Below are 23,272 nucleotides of genomic sequence, written 5' to 3' on the forward strand. Positions count from 1 at the left end.
TTGAATGTTTTGATAAAAGGCAAAAGAAAGCTCAGTATAGGCTCTTTCAAAGTTTTGAAAGCAGACTAAACTTACATCAAACTCTTTCAAATTCATTTACCTTTGGATACTTTTTACAATTTTATAATTGATGAAATCCTAAAATGTATGAAAAACTGTTAAATTAAAATGCGGTTGTCTATTTTACTAGATATTTTAGACAGTCATTTTTCAAACTATCTTTTATAAGTGGGTGGGGGGGAATATAAGCATAATTAAGGAATTGTACCCGTAATAGAGTACCTCCTTTTTGAAGAGTATTCAATTCTTATCATAAACATACTTTTACTGCAATTTTCAGGGAGGCGTAGGTTCAAGCCCCACTGGGACGAAAATATTTTTTTTTTCATACTTTCCTTTTTTTAGTAAGTTTTTACTTCTTTCAAAAAACCTTACGCCGCTCTTCATGAAATTACACGCCTCAACACGTGTATCATTGAAGGTTCCATGTTCACCGCCGTTTGAATACATCTGCGGACGTCTCTAAATTGCTTTTTGTACTTTAAGCATGTGTAAATGTTGAGTTCTGCTCAACCCGGGGCTAGAGAGCGTGGACGGTAGCATGCATTTTCACTACCGTCCATGAACAGGCTCAATCAAACCGAGCCTGCAACATTTTCGCTTTTGTCGTGTTGAGCGACCTGTGAAGTTTCCACTTTTCTCTATTTTATTTTCACAGCAGCGTTGTTTGTGCCCTGTGGCGGCCGTAAAATATCCCCCCGTACATTCAATCAGGGCTGTTATATTTCGATCTTCTCAGATCGTTCAGCACGACTTTTATGTCGTGTTATTGGTACTGTTTAGTTTCTCAACATGACCATTTCGGCCTGGGTGGTTCCAATACTCCCGCTTTCATAGCCTTGGGTATTGTTTAATCACCCCTTGGATATGTTGCCTGCTTTTTAATTTTGTCTTTTGACAGTTCCTGTGATACGCAGGCTCCATAACCTCAGATCCCCTTCCTAAATTCCAGTTTGTTTAGTTCTGCCCATGTTTTCTCGTTTGGGACAAACCCTTTACTTTATTTGGGGACCAAATGCCGCTCTTTATGGAATTACACGCCTCAACACGTGTATCGTTGAAGGTTCCATGTTCACCGCCGTTTGAATACATCTGCGGATGTCTCTAAATTGCGTTTTGTACTTTTAGCATGTGTAAATGTTGAGTTCTGCTCAACCCGGGGCTACAGAGCGTGGACGGTAGCATGCATTTTCACTACCGTCCATGAACAGGCTCAATCAAACCGAGCCTGCAACATTTTCGTTTTTTGTCGTGTTGAGTGACCTGTGAAGTTTCCACTTTTCTCTATTTGATTATGGATGTATTGTACAGAAGTGGAAAATTTTCATTTTTTAAGCGATTTCTTGCTGTTCAAAGTGAATTTACCTCTGAATCAGGAGGGGTAGAGTTAGACATCTATAAAAATACTAAGTTACATGCGGTAAAAGTTCTCTATTCTGCCTTCGTTCTTTAGATTGCATATTGTGGAAGAAATGCAGGTAGAGTTTACTTCTGCCCTAAGGTTATTTTTGAATGAAGTGAGCAAAATTCAAAACAGACCCACAGGATTCGACCTTAACTTTTCAATGGTGGAGTTAGAATTATGTCGCATTAAATCTGTTTACTTGAGACATCCTAGAAAAAATTATATTTACAGTTTTATTTTGTGTTTTATAATTGTTCAACAATAGTTTGATGTTTCTTTTATCAAACTTAATGCTGTAATGACTTCTCTGCAAACGGTTTAGATAGTGGCCATCACATTGAAATTTGTGTCTATTTGAGCTTGAGGAAATACCATATATTATAAAAATTTACAAAAAACGGCACGGTAAAAGTTGTTTAAAATTTGCAACACAGTGCAAAACATGGTCAACTTTAAGAAAATACCAAACAAATGCCATTTTTTAAATATTACTATTAGGGGTCCAACACCTTAAACAACTGGTGCAATAGAAAATGAACTTTTTAGGTACCATCTCTAAAGAGTGCTTAAAGTTAGTGAAAATTGAATAGAAAAGATTGAGTAGAAAAGTATTCATTCAATATTCATTTGATATTTGACATTTACAAAACCATACCTTTTAATTTTTCAATATCAGCAATACGTTCCTCCATTTCTTTAGAATATTGTATTTGCAATTCATTGAATTCATTCTTCATGTCTTTTCTCTCTGTTTGCAAATTTCCAAGAACGTCCAGCACACGTTGATTGGTTTCCATAATTCGTTTCTCCACACCTTCAACTTTAACTTCCATTCTTACCATTTTCTCCAGAAGTTGTTCTTCATAGTGAAACTTCGAACACTGAGGCTCAGACCCTATTACTCCACCATGAACAACAGTGAAACCCAGAAATACTAACCACAGCCTCATGCTTTACGATGTGTTTCTGTGAATTTTCCACAACGCACTAAAGCAGAATATACAAATAACTGGTAACAAAGCGCTATTACTTATATATTGTAATAAGTAAACACAATTTATTTATGAGAAAGAATGTTTATACTTACCACAATTGTTACGCACACATGCGCCTATCTTTGAATCTATAAACTTTATACTTCAAAGTATGAAAACAAACAAATGCATACAGCCAAAAATCTGAATTGGGAAAGCCTTGTCGATGATAAGGGTTTGAAGTGTTAGACAGAGCCTTTCTTCCCGAATGGGTTAGGCCGCTGTCTTTGTGAGCTGAAAAACTCGCTTATGATGTTAAATTCTTTTATGCAAGGAAGCAATTCAGTTCGCTTACAGAGCGACAGTGGCTCTACACTGTTGCCCCGCCATGTCTTAAAGATCATTCCTCGTGTCTTCCTCTACCACCAAAAGCTGAAAGGTTGCCACATGTCATGTCAATGTTACGTAATGCCAGACAAAACAATGAAAGGCAGCAGGAGGTTATTACGAAATGCCTTTCGGGTAATTCCATTCCGGAGATTAGTTTTGAAACTACAGATCATATTTGCTCATCAATTACATCTAAAATTAACATGTACGTTGTCCATTTCAGGGCTTGAAAAACCTTGATATGACATACACATTATAGTTACTAGTGGTGTGTATGAAGTTTTTGTGGTACGTATACTTGCTATCCTTGATAGAAACAGCTGTTTGTCATCAACATCAATAATCCATTCTCATTAGCAAAATAAATGAAGTTCTGTTAATTTGTAAGAAATAATGTACATTAACTGGATTTGCAGTAATAATCCTGTAGTGTCTGTACTACAAACTATTACATAGGTCTATAATTGTAATATATATCTAACGTTGAATGCTTAATGTATATTGTCCATGATCCAGCAAGGAACACATATCAAATGTATCATAAATCTTTTCAAAACATGTGCATTTGCATGAAACACTGACAGAGAAGTACGGATTCCAGAAAAGAAATAAACCAAAGGGACGCAGGTCCGGAGAAAACTGGAGCTATATGGTATTGTGGTAATCCTTCCGGCTTGCAATATTCTATTATTTATGTCTATATGCTGGTAAAATACCATGTTGTCAGCGGAAATGATTGAACCGTGTCACTTTGCGGCGAAACTAATAATATATAATGCAGATTTGTAACGCTTTTGTTCTTTCGCACTAAGTTGTACGAAAAAGAATATCAATTTAATCAGTGACTTGCTTTTTTAAAACTACGTGTTCTACCATATTTAATAGCCATATAGTGTTTTTCATTTCTTGATCTTGTTAGAAATGATAGAACCATGTCTCGTTACTAGTATCAACATTATGGATGTTTTAGAAACATCTTGAGCAAGGCTAAGGCATTTTAGACAGAAATCTTAAACAGGATTTGGTATTAGTCTGGTACGACATGGAATGAATGACTTCTTTCACCTGGCGGGGATAACTTTTATTTACATTGTCCTGTGACTTTGGAACATGGTGGGGGTAAGAGTGAGGTTAGGTGCACCATTAACCGGTTTAAGCTCCCCAGTTATGGTTTTGCCACTGACTGTTCCAAGACGGTGCCCCACTATGTTCCTTTGTTTTGTCCTTGTGCGTTTGCTTTGTGTGTGAGGTGTGCGTGTGTTGATCGTGTGCGCGTTTGGGGAGGCTTCGTTTTTAGAACGCGGCTTTCTCTGTTGGATATTCTTCCTTGTTTTTGTTGTTGTTGTTGTTGTTGTTGTTGTACTATATAAATGCAAATGGTGTATCTGTCATCGTTTCCAGTTATAACGTGAAGGTCGCAGACTTTCTTTCTAAAACTCCTGTACTGTTTACATAGACTGGTACAGCTGGAAGATCTTCATACTCGTGTTTCCATTCGAGAATTAGACCGTCTCTCTCATCTGTCTCATTCTTCATCATCCCTTTTTTAATTGATCGATCGTCATTCCAATTAAATGTAAAGCCTCTGTGATCTGTAACATATAAGATATCTTACCACTGTAGCATATTATCACAAACACTGATTATTAAATAAATGTAAATTTACATATATTTATAAAAGATCTTTAGAATATTATGGTCTCTGTTTCTTGTACTTAATGTAATTACAGGTATATGTAATACCTTGTGGTCTTTACAGATTACTAAATACCTGCACTATATGTGGGATTTGTAGTTTCCAGTTACAACAAATCATTAAAGTTATACTAAATTTTGCAGCATATCTTTTTATCATTGTTCCAGCTCACTCACTTGCTCAACAGTCAAGCTTTACTAAATATAATTTGTCAACTTTGGGTTAAGTATTTAAGATATGAAAAAAGAAATAACTTGCTTTTGAAGTTTGAATACAAGGTAAACTGTTTGTGTGTCCATGTGTAGTGTATATATTGCATTTCCCATGCAGATAATTTCATCTTTTGATAAATGTTCCTGGTCTCGTGCTCCGGGACTTTCGGCTTGACGGCTGTTTTATCTTTAATTTCAGCAGACCATGTCATATATTCCGTCCACTGCTTGTTACTTGGTGAAAAACCTGATGTTCCGAATGTGGTATAAAGAATTACTTTGTTTTCTGTCGAAATATTCAAATAATAGACTGAATCACTATCTCGGATTTGAAATCCTTGCAATGCAAAGCCGCTTACGTCACTTCTGTTACCATACACTGTGTGGACGAGCTTTAGCCAGATATAGAAATAAGGAGAAACCGTTAAATCGTCTTCAAGTATCACAGCGATTTCATTGTCGTTGTCATATGATCTCCAAGTCTGAAATTAGAATTGGACGAGATGTAATGCGCAATTATGAACAAAGTTTTTAACAGGGCACATCCTTCAGGAACAGCTCTGCAATATACTAAATATTTCTATCTTCTTCTAATTTCAGTATACGATAAATTGTTGTTATAAATGTAATAAAATTGAGGACGATTCCCCTGGTTCAAGTGTTTTAAGTCTGATAATGACGGATTGAACAGAATACTGGATAATACTATTTCATTGTGTTTTCCAAAAGAAGCTTTGAATGAGAAATTGATAAACAAATGTCTGCGAAGCTAGATAGATGTAATTTCATTTGTATTTTAACATACATGTTTTTCCTATAATGGAAAATTTATAGCTCCAGAATACATTATGTATCTAAATAAAAACAAACAAGAAATTTCTTTATCCAGCTGCTAACCAAGGTAAAGGTTTTAACTGCATCATGAAATTATTTCATTTAAGTTTGTATATGAAGGATATTCTAGAAATTATGACAATCGTGCTTCCGTAGAAGTTTGGCATGTAAGAAACCCGTGTAAGAGTTTTACATGAATAGTACAATGATTGACTTCTTTATTATTCTGCAAAGTTTTATTGCAAACTATCGTACCGTTTCGGAGATATTAGGGTTTGCAGCAGGTGTGATATACGCTAAGCGCGTGCGTGTAACTGTAAAATTTTAAAGCAAACAAACATCTCAAACTAGAGCGTACATCAAAGTACGTTGTTCTTCGGAAATACCTAAAAGACAGATACTATGAACTGCCTACTACATATGGGAACCTGCAATAATGTCAGAGAAACTATTTACAGGTGGGTACGTAAATTTAAAAATGGTCAGGTAGTCCTTAAACACAGGGCTCTTCCTTGCAGGCCAACAGCAGTGACGTCAAAAAAATGCTGCTGTAAGACGTCTGATTGATAAAGACGCCAGATACACAGTGTCCGAGACAGTGTATTTTCTTCGCATGTCAACGGTAAGAAATCACGAGATTCTCACCAAACACTCGGGTTAAAGACAGGTTTTTGCCGGATAGGTGCCTCGCAGGTTAACAGAGGAGCTAAATGTCAACAGGGTCAAATGTGCTATAAAACGCTGAAAGGGTTCTCAAATTTAGGTGATCGCCAACCGTCACAACTCAAACAGGCGATGAGACCTAAATATAATCTTATGAGTCACAGCGCTGAATTGACAATAGACAGTGGCTGCGAAAATGTGGCCGTAGACCAGAACTTGCAAAAAGAACTAGAAGTGTTAAAAGTTTTTATATTCCATCTTCTTTAACTCAATGAGTATTGCTGTGACTTTTTTTCTCTTTCTAAGGCAGAAAGGATGTTGTCTGGATGCAAATATTTATCGAACAAAGCATTCTTTAGTGGTATTTTAGTTACTTAAGACCATACAAAAGGGGGACACCTCTGTGGCGTTCACCTCTTGCATTTCCCGACTGCGGAAGTGCGTGAAGTCAAGGGCGAACACTTTGAAGGGATAAACTGAAATTTAAATCTGCACAACGATTATATACCATATTCTAGCACGATTGTCATTATTTTAGAATGGCCGTCGTAAGTGTACATTTTTGCACCAGGCTGTCCATATACTGTTGTGAAAATGTTTTATGTAAACTATGAAAATAAAGACTCACGTTTAGCCATTGTCCATTTATACCCATATGGTGATTTTGAATGTGTATATCACATGCACCATAATCGAACACAAAATTTAGTGCTATCTTCACGGTCTCTGTTGAGTATTCTCGCTGATGGTCCCTGTCCAGCCAGATCTCAACTACTACTTTGCTTCCGTTATATTCTGCCCTGTTCAAAGACTGCAACAAGCGCAAAACGGACTTTGGTCTGTTAAATGTGATAATTATAATTCTAAGATCCACGTCTCGTCTCAGGAAATTTGTTTCAACTGGCAAACACTGTTGAGGATTTTTAACTTGCTTTTGTGGTCCTTTTTGGTGGCCGGATACGGTATTAGATAACATTGATTTCATTTTCGGGCTCATTTTCTTAATACAATTCTGTACAGGTAAGTTCATATACAGTGTTAATGTTGCTAGACAAATACATAGAGCCAATATGCTCCGCAAGTCAGTGCATCGCCGCCATCGATGAGCATACAAAATGCGGTTTGAACGTTGTCTAAACATCTATATTTGAAAAAAAAATCATATGTGCTTAATTATATCACAATTTTGGTATTTATCTAAAAACATTATTAAAACTGTTTGAAAATGCAATAAAGCGATTATTCATCTTTATATAATGTTTTGAATTAATTTGTGTTTTGTATTTAACAGTTAGTGTTTCTTCCATAGTTTACAAATCATGCATTTTCAGTTAATTTATGTAAATGTAAATGTAAAGCTATACCAAATAAAACACAATATAACAAAACAGTATTTACGTTTAGACATATTAAATCCAAAATATGCATACCTTTCATGTAAATCAACTATAAAACCATTCAATACGTTCCTTATTAAGATTAATTATTAAAAAAACATCTTTCTACTGAGAAGGTCACATTTTAGTTGTAAACAATATGTTACAGTAGTCATGACTAGTTGATCGATATATAGAAATTAATTATAATAATGTACTTGGAAGTAACATCTGTTCTTAGTAGCTTAACATGTCAAGACATTATTTCAGAAAGGTTTGTTGCACTAGAAATATTAACCCTTACCATGCTAAATGTCTAAAATGGACTGGTCCATCATTCAATTTGGGCAGTACAACTTATTATTTAAAGGGGTGTTCACTGAAAATTGACTGACTGAATAGCAAACAGTGCAGACCATGATCAGCCTGCACGGATGTGCATGCTGATCTTGGTCTGCACTGGTCACAAAGGCAGAATCACTTGCCGTCAGCAGGCTAAGGGTTAACATATCTACACATATACCGTAACTGTGATTATATTGCAAAATGCGTAAAGAAGTTGGTGCTGATGTACTCTGCAACTGAATTTCCATACAAATACCAACTGTTTAACAACCTGTACTGTAAAATGTTGACCAAAATACTCTAGATAAGCGTTCATTTTAAACTGCATTAATGACTGAACACAAGGGTAAACATAACCAGTACTGCGCAGGCAGGTCTGGCTCCATGCTGGTCGCAAAGCCACTCTGTTGGTTTTCTCGTGGTGAAGCTCATTTAAAGCTGAATAATGTATGGGTCTTCAGTTCTATCATATTTTAAAAATGAAATATACGAATAACTTTTGTTGTAGTGAATATCTTTGCTATCAGACATATTATTTGTGGCATTCGAGTTTTAAATTTGTGCCTTCGGAAGTAGATGTCAAAGGTCCTTTCAGTGGGTTAACCGGGCGAGCATTACGGTTTATTGAAAATGTATCTAAGTGACAACAATACGCATACAATTCCGCTGACCCTATTGAAAAATAATAATACCTATTGCGATGTAAATTAAGTTTATTTAGATGTCGATGCTAGCAAGCAAAATGATAGACTACAGATATTTCACATCAATTCCTTTCATACATAGGGCGAATGTAGTAAATCTAAATGATAAAACAAGAATACAGTAGATTTATCAAATGTAGAATCACTTTGCGAATAAAATTCAATTTTTAAGGCTTTTAATTTTATTTTATTCAACTGCAACTGCCCAAAAAGACATTATACATAATCACATGATTAGAAACGCCTTCAATGTTGCATATCAGTTTAATACAATTAAGAAAAACAATATAAAAAACAATTGATACAGTAATAACTTCAACAATGTTAATACAACTTTCTAATCAAGATAACAATTACCGAAAACAGAAGACAGAAAGAAAATGATAGAGAATATGTTCATTGTGCAGACATGTTATAAACAAAGTCCATAAAAGCCTTTCATGAAATTGTTGAGTCAATGATTAATCCGTTCTTAAAATGAACACAAATTACTCTAGTAAAAACAGGATTTCTCATTTCCTAAACTGTTAGCACAGAAACACAATTGTGATGTTTTAGGCTTGTTGTTATTGCTTTCATGGATTACATGTCTGCATACACTGCCTGGAATAATCAGAGGAACGACAGAAGATGGCATCACAGAAGACATAAAGTCCCTCGTGATTGCTGGTATATTCAAAATCTTCAAACACAAAACGGGTTTCATGGGAAGACTGCGATATGATATGAGTGTTTGAATCCATTTCACACCTAAATGTAAGAGAATATGAATGTAAATATTACAAAATGGTATAAACATTGATGTCGTGCATAGCTCCTTACCTGCTCAATGATGCAAAATGCATTCGTTAATTTAAAGAAAAATGTATATACAGCTTTAACTGAAAGTATACGTTTTTATTTTACCTAAAAGTATGAGACAGAGTATTCCAGATAAACAACCGGTGTGAAATTATGTTGTCTCACATCGCTTTACTAACACTGGCCACCAGTTTCTTAATTTTACAAGATGTCTATATTTTTGGTTACATTATATTCGCTTTATCAATACCAAAGCCGTATTATGCACAGTGCAAGATGAAAGAGATCATCCGTGTCATTGTTATTTGAAAATTATATTTAAGTGACGTCACTGTATCGGTCTGGTATTTGTTTCTAATAACGATTATTAAACAAAGTGGTCAAAACAATAAGAAAATAATTCTGTCACGCCAGTTTCATTGCATCCTTAGTTTACGATATCTTATTCTCTATCTACAACTCAAGGATTCATCCTCTGATTCATGTGGGGAAGTTGGCAGTTACCTGCGGAGAACAGGTTTGTACTGGTACAGAATCCAGGAACACTGGTTAGGTTAACTGTCCGCCGTTAGATGACTGAAATACTGTTGAAAAACGGCGTTAAACCCAAAACAAACAAACAAACTATCTACAACTCAAGGAATCATTTTATCTCTGTACGTATGCTTCTGATTAAGTAGTTGTTTTATTTACTTTTTTTTCAAAATCAAGAAAATATTTCCGTCGGAAATTTTCGATCTCAAATGTATCAAATATTATGTTTGTCTTACCCATTCTTTATAATCTCATATTTCAACTGATCAGATGCGTTTGCCGTTGGTTTTGTGTAGCATGTGTGCACTTTCATTTTGATCGTCCAATCAGATGTGGTACTATATACCTTTACATATACTTTAGTACCTACTGCAACGTGTATAGGATTGCCTTGGATAGGGTACATGAAATTGGGGTCAGAGAAGAAGCTCATGTTGACAAAATAATGACTCGATCCAAGTACGGAATCAACAGGATTACTGCCGGTGTCGTGGTGAATATGCCCTGAAATATATAGTATTATGAAGTTGAAATAGTGATACATCTAAAGTGAGACAGTAGTAAAAGCATACCTGACCTATACTCCAAAGTGTTCTATGTTTGATCAATTATAGACTTTTATCAGTAGACCTAAAACCTATACTTTATCTATGTATATTTGAAAGAAAGTACTCGAACGAATGGCAATTTATTTGTGGAGTAAAACATAAAAGAAACAATAATCAATTAGCACAATATAAGCACGATAAAGATACAGTACGAATAGCTTCGTTCCAAGAACACAGGATCACCATAACAAAGCCCTCTGTCAGTGTATGTATGAATGTGTAGATGATCGACGTCTGTACAAATTGTTGCAACACAAACAGGCAACAAGGATGAAACACATGAAGGGATTGAATGACAGACCAGTCCATTCCAGGTCAATGATTAACTGCGCGCGCAAACTCTCACTCTTTATCCTAACCATGTTTCAAAGTTACCGGACAGTTTAAATGTAGGTTACCTCACCAGATGATTTCTTTGCCTTATGCCACAGCTAGTTAGCTCAGTTGTTGTGAAAGGTAACACATCACTTAATGCGCTTTCATTATGTTAATAAAAAAAATAAACCTTTTATTTATGCGAATTAAATAGGTCGTGTTGTGACAGTATTTATAGTTGGTTTAAATCTCTAATGCGTTAGTGCAGCTTATGCAAGTCTTCAGTGTACAGTTAAATTGTATTATTCATAATATGTTCAAATGTACCTGAACTTGTTTCGTTTCTGTCGACATCACACTCTACACCAATAGTCCAGTTGTAGTGTCTGATGATGAATGGATGGGCTGGGTCTCGTTGAGCGTACACCAGTTGATTTCTATATACTAGAACATTATTCCGTATCTGCACATGTGATAAAATAAAATCATTTCTTTACTTTTTATCATACCAAATGGAAATTTCACAGGAAAACGACTACGAATGTCTACCTTTTTACAAGAAACCCCCGACACAACAGTATCAACATTAGCATGATTTTCTTTATTGATCTCTACGTCGAGGGACAACAGCGAAGCTGTTCTAAATGACTTTTTTAGATCAGTTTTTAATAAAATTATTTAGGTTGTTTCATAACAAAACTTGTATTAGTGACAAAAATCAAAATTGAGATTACAAAATTTTAATGACGAAAAATGCTTTACCTTTCAAATCTGAATATTTGAAATGTTATCTTGACTAATTCAATACTTAAAATGCTTTTAAGTAATGTGGGTTACCATGACAACACAAATAATATTCATTTGTAAAATATGGTATAATTTGGTTTGGATAACTGACTTGTTTCTGCTTTCTGCAAGAACATGAAAGAAACAATGACTTTCCAATAATTATATCATGTCACGAGTACATATTTTGAAAACGGCTTTTTACGTATTAATAAAGATGTTCTGCTGACATTTCTGAGTGAGAAACAGTGCTAATTTAATAGGCTTTTTCAGAAAAAAATGCTTAGCATTTTATTCATGGTTTTGATGATGAGATATTTTCATAAATTAATAGTTCAACTAAATTAAAGTCATGGAAAGGTACGTAAGATTTCACTTAGAACAGTCTGACACTATATGTATATCACAAATTAGACCAATTCAGGTGAAACATTTTAAGTCTATAAACTTTTATCTTTTTATAGAATTTAACTTAATATTCATACAGTAGTATAATTTTCTAACTGTACTTTTAGATTTGATAGTTAAAAGCATCATCTTAAGAAAAAAATTATGTCTCCTAAAAGTTTTTTTTAAAAGGCACTTGAAACCATTTCACTCTGACCCTTCGACATAAGATGTATTTTGTGTCTCATGAGTTACATGTTACTTGAAACTTTAACCTTACACCATTTACCCCCAAAATGTTTTAATTGCTTTCTGGTAATCTAATAAAACCATACATATGTGAATGTTACCATTTGACTGGTGAGACATTCATGCAATCCTTGATGGAATGTCACGGTATTCCAGCTTTCAATGCCGGTACATGTATTTTCACCAAGGTAAATGTCTGAGGCAACGGCTCCGGGATGTATATGTCTTAAAAGTGCGAGATTGACTCTGATGTTCCAACCATTTTCGTCACAACTCACATATATTGTATCAGCAAGTCTGTACCCTATAGCATAGAAATTTCCATAGTTTCAAAGTCTAAACATAGTTATACAGCAGTTATCATTTAGAATTCCAGTATCATAACGTTATTCTACATTGTTCTATGTATATGAAAGTGTATGTATTTGATAAAAAATATATATTCGAATAGAAAAAGTGGAAACTCCACAGTTCGCTCAACACGACAAAAACGAAAATGTTGCAGGCTCGGTTTGAGTGTGCCTTTTCATGGACGGTAGTAAAAATGCATGCTACCGTCCATGCCCTCTAGCCCCGGGTTGAGCAGAACTCAACATTTACACATGCTACAAGTACAAAAACAATTTAGAGACATCCGCAGATGTATTCATGCACATGGAACCTTCAATGCTACACTAGCGTGTAATTCCATGAAAAGCGGTGTATGGTCCCCACTTGAAATAATGGGTTCGCCCTAAACGAGAAAACAATGGTCAGAACTAAACAAATTGGAATTTTGAAAGGGGATCTGAGGAAGACACAACTGGAAATTCCATTACGGTTTTTCGCATGGAACAGTCTATACATGAAAAAGGTTACAAAAGTATGTTTTATGGGGGTTTTTTAATGTGGTTGTTCTTGTTGGACTTTTTGGTCCTTGTTTAATTTTTACCTGCAGTAGACGTGTACCATGGTCTGTATGAAGTAGTTGTTAAGTAATTTCTTGTGGTGTATGGTAGAATTGTTCCTCCGTATATGTAGCCTGAAATAATTATTGAATTTACTTATTATTCTATGAACTATATATATTTCTCAAATCTTCTAAGTACACACTTTTTGGCCTCGAATAAATCAAGTAAATAATAATCTAACTTAAAAAGTTCAAACTTGTTTGTATAAATTCATCTTCTCAAATTTATTTTCGCCGCAGAAGTCAAAATATGGCTACGATACCGAATAATAGATGCGTTACGAACCTTACGAATAGTATAAATTTCTCATGCACAAAAAAATTTATGTATATAGTAGCACCCTTATGATTTAGAAATATTCTTGTCACTTTGAATAATTACCATGACAATCAACTCCAAAGTCTTCCGAGTGACTACAGTCATTTGTATACCAGCTAGATGTCATACATTGTGCAATGTCAGATTCGTAACCATTACAGTTTAAGTTATCTAGAAGTATGTTTCCACTTCCCTGACCAAAATATGCACTTGAATATGGTCTGCCATAGCTAAAATGAATAAACTTCTTTCTCAATAGAACGACATGTAGTTTTGTTAAAGCGAGTCCCATTCAAAAACTTAAATAATTTATTTACGGAACATTTCGTGGCGGCTATATAAACTAAAAGTAAGACTGTGCATTATAAGTCACATAAAAAATAACAATTTTATGTTAGTTTTATAAGTGCATTGCACAAACTAACAGTAGGTGTTTAATTGAAAAACATCAAAATCTCGTGGCATGAGCTTTTGTTAATACAATTTATTAAATTTAACAGTCTCTGTATCTTTCAATTCAAATTTATAACGCAGGAGTAAATCATTGGTTTCAACTTTGTAAGAAATTTCATTGAAATTGGAACAGGAACAAATAAATGTGTTTTACCTATCACCGATGTACATTCCTAACATTTTACAGATGACCTTGACAGTGCGATTGTTTGTACTGTCATCACACACGGTACCCCATGCTCCGTTGTGATAGACTTCAACACGACCGGAATAATATGTCGGTCCGTTTACAAGTCGTATTGGAGTTTGAACTTGAAAAGGAATCGTTAAAGGTCGTTCATCAGATTTTAGTGAAGTAACGGGAATGTTCGAAACTTTAACATATGAGCAATTACATTTATTTTTGTTCACCAAGTGCTAGATTTTCACATGAGGTATTTTCAAACTTTGATGTTTCTATCCTGGTTGTGTAACTAATAGGATAGAGTTATTTATTAGCACGAGTTAAGATTTAATAAACATAATTTGCCTAAGAAATGAAATGAATATAATAACTTTTGTATCATTTTACATATCTAATAGAGATCTAACTCTAAAGTAAAAATGAATCTCAAACAGAATATTCGAAAACTGGAGTACTTAAATAGGACTGAGCATATTTATATAAATATTTCATTGTTAAATGACAGCTTAAGTATTCTGTCAAAGGCATATTAAATATATAGTTTAACATGTAAAGAAAGATTTTCCAGACACTATTTAAATGATGCCTAATATTAGAAAGAATTGCTGTGGAATATGAATTAGTTTTACAGTTTTTGTAATTGGCGAATTTTGAATATATTGTAAACCATCCTGGAACGTTTACCTTCTGTTGTTTCAATCGAGAGTGTAGTCATTTCATACTCTAGAAATAAAAAGGTGTAGAAAATGTTTTTGTTTTACAGTATATTAGTAGTATATCCAACATTTTGATAAAACGAATGCAAATAAGGTTTAAGACTTAAGATTTTTTTATAATCAAATTGTACATGTATTAAATCTAAAATAACAGGCGAGCGGAGGAAGAAATTCTACCACCATTTCTGAAATGTCTAAAATGTTGACATATTACTAGTGCTGCATCGCGAAGTTAAAAGTATTTTATTGTTTATAAAGATTATACTTATATATTGGTAGTAAACGCCTATGAAATATAACAATGTTTTACAATTCAGGGCTTTACAAATTCCATTTCGAAACCTACATATCTAAACTAAAGGGATTTTCGGATACGATGACAGGATTTATGTTTTCTAAACTGTTTGACTCTTTGATATATTCCTCTAATAAAAACAATCTAAATTATCTGTTACCATAACAATCAACCCCTGCATCTTCACCATGGTTACAGTCATTAGAATACCAGTTACTGCGCATACATTGAGTAATATCGGACTCATGACCATAGCAATGCAAATCATCTAGTGCTATTCGTCCGCTTCCTTCGCCAAAATATGCACTTCCGTATGGCACACCGTAGCTAAACATGAAGATGATTTCATTTTATTTACGAATTTGCTCGCTGCGTTTAAAATCAAATCTTACATTTTGATGAAGACTTTATCAACTAAATTTAATTCTCTCAAGTAAAAGCACATTTCGCATGCCAGATGTCTACTATGGTTCCCTGGTTAAACAACACGTCTTGAGATTTTGATGAACCTCTGATGGATGAGAATGGTAAAATCATCGAAATTGCTGCTAAATTCTGTTGTTGTTGTTTTTTTAATTGGAAATTTATTTTCTCACCTTATGGGATTTCCAGAGAAATCTACAAAAATTCCACACTTTATTGGTTGACATCAGTTATATTCCTCAAAGCATCAATCGTATCTTACACACTTACACTTTTCTTTGTGATTTAGACAAGCCCTTACACATGAATTGTGAATTATTAAAAAGAAAAAAAGAACAATTGCTATTTGATGGTGTCTCGTATAAGATTGCTGATATCTCCGTCATAACATGCTTGTTTGTTTCGTAACCTCGTTTTGTCGCCAAACAAAAAGACAAAACGAAAATAAAATGCGACAGGACGAACTAATTTGAGCAAATGCCGATACGACGTCCAAAAGCTTTCGCCCTTTCGTTCTGTCGATGTTGCCAGGGGCGACAGTAAGAGACAATAGAACATCGAAAGATCAGAAAAATATCGTCGTGTTGCCCACGCCAAATGATAGTTTCTAACTGTTTCCGGTCCCAGCTCAACGACAGGACGATAATTTACAAAATATCGGTTTGTCTACCTGTTGCTTCCTGGTGCAGTTAAACGAAATTGAGAGAAAGACCAATGTTTTATAGGCTACGGGTACAGAAAGACAAATGTACCCGAGAATCGTTCTTTGTGTGTACTAATACTGTGCGTACTTACTAGAAAGCAACAGGACACAATCTTTTTAAATCATCATTCTGTCGTGGCTGGCGCGAAAGATTGATACTACGACGAATACGAAAAGTCGGTTTAGTGGGGGTGAAAGCAAAATGATCAGTTGTATTTTCGTTGTTTTTCGTCTCACTACAGAGACAGAAAAGAAAAGCTTTTACAACAGTTTAAGAATGCCGCATCAGAAACTACACAAGCTTTGTTTTTTCCTTCTTTCTTTTGTTCTGTTTTCTTTCTTTTTGTTGCTTTGTATTTCAAATTTTAGTGTGTGAGACAAGACGAGACGGCAAAACAACGGGAAATAGCAAAAAATGCTGTGGTGAGGAAGACAGAACGACACAACGACATAACCATAACGACAAAGTAGCAAAATATGTTTTTCTCTTGTTGTGGCGAGGTAACAATACGCCAGGACGAAGGAACGAAATCTGCTGAAATAATTTGTATATATTTGTTTTCAGCATAATGGATGCCATGCAAAATTGAAAGTAGTAAACATGAATTTAAAACCTGCCTATAGCCAAAATACATCCCCAGCATTTTGCAGATGACCCTTACTGCATTTGTGTCTATATCATCGTCACACACAGTACCCCATGCACCATTATGGTAGACCTCAACACGTCCGGAATATGGCGTCGATCCATTTACAAGTCGTATTGGAGTTTGACCTTGGAACGAAAATAACATTTTGTGAGTCCTTACACGGTGGTTTTGTGGTTTTAGGATCCATATCAGAAATGGGAGGTCGATGGTTCGAGTCCAATTGGTATTTGTTCTGATGTGACCAGTTAGTGAATAGCTAACTAGTTAAAGAATAATTACTGGTTGTTTCTCAACCTTTTGTGTTTTGTTTTACAAGAAACTGTTCTGTTCTGGAGGTAGATGCTTGCAAGACATATTTTTCTCATAAGTCAAATGGCCGGCCCTATCAAAAGTCACACTAAACAATAAACAAAGATTTTTCCGTTTATAATGGATGGTTTATTGTTAATTCAAAATATACAGTAGTAAGAAATTAAAAAACATTATTCTCGAAAGCTGTCTGAGCGTCACTGGGCAAGTCTGTAATTTAATACATTTACTGGCATGCAAGTAGTCCCCGGACAGAAATCGCATATATTTCGTCCTCAAACGCTTAAACAATATCAAAAATAAAAACGATTAACATATATAAATACCTTAGCTCCGGTATTACCAGTTTAGGGGTTTTCCTGTGAAATGACGTCACGTTCGCGGGGAGTAAGCGAGGCCCGAAAAGGGGTCTGTAGAACGTCAGAGTTTAACATGCTCGATAGTAATGCCCGGACACCATTTTGTCTTGAATATATTTATTGGGAACTGCCCATATGAGCTGGAATTATGAAAAAGACAAATGATATTTTATATAACTGTAAAAAGATCGAACGTTTGAGTCAAATTTATTTGTCCCAGCCACACGGAAAATTGCGACAACAAAAATAGAATAATCATGCTTAAATCACTTGCAATAACTGACTAATCGAACAAATTATGAAATATTTTGGCATATAAGTATTGTTGTCACAAAGAAAATAAGGTTTTTTTGTTGAACGTGTATGTATCGTCTGCTAGTCGTGAAGTAAAGACATGTAGCCTTAATTTTAAATCCCTCTAGACGGGCCTTTCTTGCGCATGCGCAATAAAAACGGAAGCCCCGCCAGTGAAAATGTAAACAAGTAACCATGCGGAAGGATTTCCACGATTATTATATTCATATGATTACCTGTGAAAAAATAAACTTGATAAACTTCTCCAAAACAAACGTCTGTATGATTAGGCACAAAAATATGTAGACGAATCGCGAAATTAGAGCGTTGCGGGAGTGTGTCCGGTGACTACTGCTGTCCGGGGACTGCTTGCATGCCAGTATCTTATACCGTTCGTTGAAATATGTTTATGTCGAAAATGACTTTTTGACTTTTCTTTCAGCTTAAACGTGACTACAGTAGACACCTACCTTCAGTTGTTTCTGCTGCTTGGTTGTGCCACCACGACGAGGTCGTCGGCTCGTATGCTGTCCGTAACAAAACATGTGAATTTCTTGTAAATATATTTACATGTAGGGGAGCATTTTCAATTAAGCAAGTGTAAATATGTGTCATACAACAGTTACAATTCCATGTACAAAATGATAACAAAGGAGAGAGTTTTAACAACCGTAAACGTTTCGGATAATTAAAAGCTTTAACTTTTTAGTAAACAGTGAAAATACATATATTTAAACATATTTACCATAACAGTCTACTCCAGCATCTTCACTATGACCACAATTATGTACAAACCATGGCTGAGATCTGCAGTCGTCAATATCGTGTTCATAACCGTTACAGTGTAAATCGTCTAATGCTATACGGCCAAAACCTTGTCCAAAGTGAGCATTTCCGTAATACCTTATGAAACTGTTCGGAAAATAATGTACAGGAATAATGTTGATGCAGTACTTCAAAGACACCATAATTTATCATAATTTGTTTGTAATAGCGGTCATTTTGAAATAATTTGTATAACGATTAGTACATAGTTATTGCATATAAATACATAATTGTTAATTTTCGCACTATATGTGTTAAATATGTATTGCTGTACCGGCATGCACATTTTGCTGTGTACGTTCAAAACCTTTTTAAAAATGTTTCGTGATAGAAACAACCTACTTGAACAGTGTTCATGATTAAATGCCTCCTTCCAATGTAGTTAGACATATATTGGCCAAACAGGTTATGCATTTTGAGTTATTTACATAGATATATAAGCAAAGAAACTGTTAATTCATTACTTAAACACCTTTTTATTAAATAGTAAATAACATGAGCAATCTGCTAAAAATAACAATTAGGTTTCTTTTTGACAAACCTGATAACCTTAGATATTTCAGTAGACGGTCACCTTGATATTTATTCTGTGAAATGCTATTTAAATTTGACGGATATTGTATTGAAGACATTCTAAGCATCAGTCTATGCGTTAGGGGTGAGAATCTCCATATGTGGGTGTGGCTGAGCTTTGTATTAAAGTATTTAAACATCCACGTGTGTATTTCAGTGTTGAGGACTAATAGGTCAGTTATACAACCAGAAGCAATGTCCGTACATTAAACTAATTCCAACATAAATTTTTATCTCTGTTTTATTATCTTTAGAAAAATTTCCTCATAATAAATCCAAGTCAAACTCTGAAAATGTGGGGATATTGAATAGTAAATTATTTTCTAGATTTTAATAAAATAAAATATTGCAAATTTATCTAAAATAAGATCAATTAAACGAAATATCAATATCATTTTTTATTTACATGCATGTATTACTTAATAAAGCAGATCAAGAAGCATTTCATAAATAATTGCTGTAACTGTTTATGAATTTGGAGCAAATACTGATATTATCAAATACCCCACCCATCTGCAATAAGATTGTGAATACATTTTTTTTACGAATCTCCTATGAACGTTTTTTTTTTCTTATTTATGACTTTGAGATGCACATGTTTACACTTGGATGATACGTTTTCCACTTGATTCTGTGTAACAGGACAAGCAGATCATAAACTTTAAATGCTTTCAAGATTGCTTTCATCCTATTCGTCGGAGCCCTTTTTTTTTCTCTCAGCAAAGGCATTGAGTACATACGTATATGCTTCTTTAGTTTTGATGTTCACTTGGTTTTACACGAGCATGCCTGTGCTTTACATGTTGTGCCTCTAGTTACTATATGTTATGTCCCGCTGTGTATAACTCTCTTAGAAAAAGTACCAATATAGCTCACCGTGGAGACTTTTTGTTTGTTTATAGCTTCATGCGGAGCTATATACGGTGTCGGGGGGCGGGTATTTACGAACACAGGTAGGAGTCTGCCCGGAAACATGGTGTGGATGGAGTTATTACGACAAACACTATAATTATTTAACGCACAGTTTTAGGCGCTGGTAATAGGATATAATAAGGATTATGACATTTTTAATATGAGATAATCCCATTTAAATGAATCGGCGGATCTAGTCATCCGGTATATCCTGTTCCGGATACGTGTTTTTAGCCGTAGCTCTCGGACACCTGCACTTCCGTTTCCTTTCCGAAATTGACATAATCTCACCAAGCTGGTTTGTTACGAATAATCTTCTTGCATTAACGTTTTGCCAGTAAAAAGGATGCCACCGAAGCGAAGGATGTCGGCAAGTGGCAAGGGTGCAAAACGTGCGAGGGCCGTGGAACCTCAGAAAATAACACCACAGACATCAAATATGTCTGTTTCGGATGGTCAGGGTTCAGCCGCACTTGTCAATCCTGCGGGGGCAACCATAAGAAGTTTTCCTGCTGAACCAGCCAGCATTAAACGCACAATTCTATTTAAAATGGGTTACACTCCTCTAAATACAGTTACCATCATCCAAGCACTTAACACCTACCCTCAGTCAACTGCAGCAGAATTAATAGAAGGTTTAACCAAGGGTTTTCCTCTCCATCATTCTGGCCCACGACAGCCAAGGGATTCGCCCAATTTAGCTAGTTCTAAGAAAGACCCTGCCATGGTTTACGAAAAAATTCAAAAAGAAATTGATAAGGGCCGGATAGGGGGTCCTTTCAGGGTAAAACCTTTTCCCAACCTTCAAACTTCTCCAACAGGTTTAGTCCCAAAAAAAGATGGGGACTATAGGATGATACATCATCTCTCCTATCCAGAGAATAAGTCAATTAATACCTTTATAGATGGAAATTTATGCACCGTGTCATACTCTACCATAGATGAAGCAGCGCAAATGATCTTTAATTTAGGTCAAGGTTCCTTTCTAAGCAAAACAGATATTCAGTCTGCTTTTAGATTATTTCCAGTGTCACCAGCAGATTTTGAATTATTAGGTTTCAAGTTCCCAGAAAGCCAAGATTCAGACCAATTTCTGTACTTTTATGATAAAGTGCTTCCCTTTGGCTCTTCAATTAGTTGCGCAACATGGGAGAAGTTTGCATGTTTCTTGCATTGGTCAGTACACAAAAAGTCCAAGAATAAATCTATACTACATTACCTTGATGATTTCCTTTTTGGGGAGTCCAGCATGGGTCAAACCCCCGGACTCCAACTCTTTCAAGACATTTGCAAGATTTTTGGTGTACCACTTTCTGCAGAAAAAAAAACAGTTTTTCCTACAACCTGTCTCGTTTTCCTTGGGGTAGAGTTTGACACTATCCAAATGATTATGAGGCTGCCACAAGACAAACTTGCTAGGTTAAAAAACGAGATTATTAAGCTTAGTCAAAGGAAAAAGGTTACCTTAAGAGAAATGCAATCATTACTTGGTCTCTTAAATTTCGCATGCAGAGTGATCGCACCTGGCAGGGCATTCTGCAGACGGCTTATCAATTCTACCATCGGTTTAAAAAAAACATACCACAAAACACGGGTTACTCAATACATGAAAGCTGATCTTTCTCTTTGGCTGCAATTCTTAGACCAGTACAATGGGGTAACAGTCATCTCTGACAGTCTATGGGTATCGACCAAAAGCTTACACTTATACACTGACAGCGCGGGAGGTCCTAAGGCTGGTTTTGGTATTTATTTCGCTGGACACTGGGCCCAAGGCAACTGGCCAGAAAGTTTCTTTACTTCCGGTTTAACTCGGGACATGACTTTTCTTGAGTTATTCCCTGTTGTTGCTGCAATTATGACTTGGGCTGTTCATTTGCAAAACAGAAGAGTTTTGTTCAGTGTTGATAATCAAGCTGTTGTTCAGGTTATCAATACACAGACTTGTAGGTCTGAAAAAGTAATGAATCCAGTCCGCCATATGGTTTTAACTGCTCTGAAGCATAACATGTCGATAAAAACGCAATACATTCCATCAAAGTCTAACACAATAGCTGATTCTCTTTCTCGTTCGCAGTGGAGCAAGTTCAGAACAACAGCACCAGAGGCCGATCTGTGTCCTACCAAAATCCCTCCCCAAGTCTGGCACATGTGAATTACATGGCAGAAGGCCTGATAAGCAAATCGGCCTCTATAAACACTAAGAGTACCTATAAATGTGGTTTGGATAAGTGTTTAAATTTCAGGGCGACCTATAAATTGCCTGATATATGGCCAGTGCCAGTAGCTGATCTGTTAAGATATATTGCCTACTTATCTTGGCAAGGTTTTAAGGCATCTACTGTCTCTACCTGTGATGCCAGTCTAGGTTATACTCATAAGCTTAAGGGTATGGGCGACCCCACAACCTCCTTTCTAGTAATAAAAGCCAAAAAGGGCTAACCCGCATTCAAGGCGGTCAGTTACCTGATGTCAGAGCCCCAATTTCGTTACAACTTCTAACACAGCTTATAAGTAGCTTGCAGTATGTCTGCACTAACAATTATGAGCAGTTTTTATTTACAGCTGCTTTCATCCTAGCATTTTGTGGTCTTTTGCGCATTTCAGAGTTCACAAGTCCTAGCTCTAACCTTGTCAGCTACAAAGCCCTACAGCTTAAATATATCACTTTTAAACCAACATTTATGGAAGTGACGATTCGTTGGTCAAAAACCGATCAGAGGGGTACCTCAGTCTTGCTCATGCGGCCAGTTACTGCCCAGTTCGCAACATGCAAAGATACCTTCAACAAAGGCCTAAGGCCAAGGTTAACCACCTTTTCATTCATATCAACTTGAAGCCACTCACACGGTTTCAGTTCAATTCATTTCTTAAAAAGTCCTTGCATTTTGTAGGCGTAAAAGGTCATATCAGGTCCCATAGCTTTCGCATCGGAGGGGCAACTCATTTATCCCAAAAAGGGGTTCCCG

At 35.5% G+C, this 23,272-nt stretch overlaps 2 protein-coding genes across 2 annotated transcripts in view; one reads left to right on the forward strand and one right to left on the reverse strand.

Annotated features, from left to right (window-relative positions):
• Positions 1–19,101, reverse strand: part of LOC128551552 (uncharacterized) — a 54,630-nt gene extending 35,529 nt beyond the window's left edge. Inside the window, exons 1-16 of the mRNA XM_053532454.1 lie at positions 18,739–19,101; positions 18,464–18,520; positions 17,000–17,156; positions 15,416–15,582; positions 14,929–14,967; positions 14,215–14,371; positions 13,671–13,837; positions 13,271–13,360; positions 12,441–12,643; positions 11,245–11,380; positions 10,231–10,498; positions 9,244–9,409; positions 6,863–7,246; positions 5,111–5,219; positions 4,275–4,421; positions 2,121–2,360 (exon numbers count right to left, since the gene is read on the reverse strand). Coding sequence (XP_053388429.1) covers positions 2,121–2,360; positions 4,275–4,421; positions 5,111–5,219; positions 6,863–7,246; positions 9,244–9,409; positions 10,231–10,498; positions 11,245–11,380; positions 12,441–12,643; positions 13,271–13,360; positions 13,671–13,837; positions 14,215–14,371; positions 14,929–14,967; positions 15,416–15,582; positions 17,000–17,156; positions 18,464–18,520; positions 18,739–18,961 — 2,710 coding nt within the window. The 5' untranslated portion in view covers positions 18,962–19,101. The remainder of the gene's footprint in view (positions 1–2,120; positions 2,361–4,274; positions 4,422–5,110; positions 5,220–6,862; positions 7,247–9,243; positions 9,410–10,230; positions 10,499–11,244; positions 11,381–12,440; positions 12,644–13,270; positions 13,361–13,670; positions 13,838–14,214; positions 14,372–14,928; positions 14,968–15,415; positions 15,583–16,999; positions 17,157–18,463; positions 18,521–18,738) is intronic.
• Positions 19,102–20,649: 1,548 nt separating this feature from the next.
• On the forward strand, positions 20,650–22,458 carry LOC128551553 (uncharacterized). The gene has a single exon (XM_053532455.1). The coding sequence runs from the start codon at positions 20,650–20,652 to the stop codon at positions 22,456–22,458; it is 1,809 nt and encodes a 602-aa protein (XP_053388430.1).
• Positions 22,459–23,272: the final 814 nt, after the last annotated feature.

Source organism: Mercenaria mercenaria, unplaced genomic scaffold (genome assembly GCF_021730395.1).
Source record: "Mercenaria mercenaria strain notata unplaced genomic scaffold, MADL_Memer_1 contig_1260, whole genome shotgun sequence".
Lineage (NCBI taxonomy): Eukaryota > Metazoa > Mollusca > Bivalvia > Venerida > Veneridae > Mercenaria > Mercenaria mercenaria.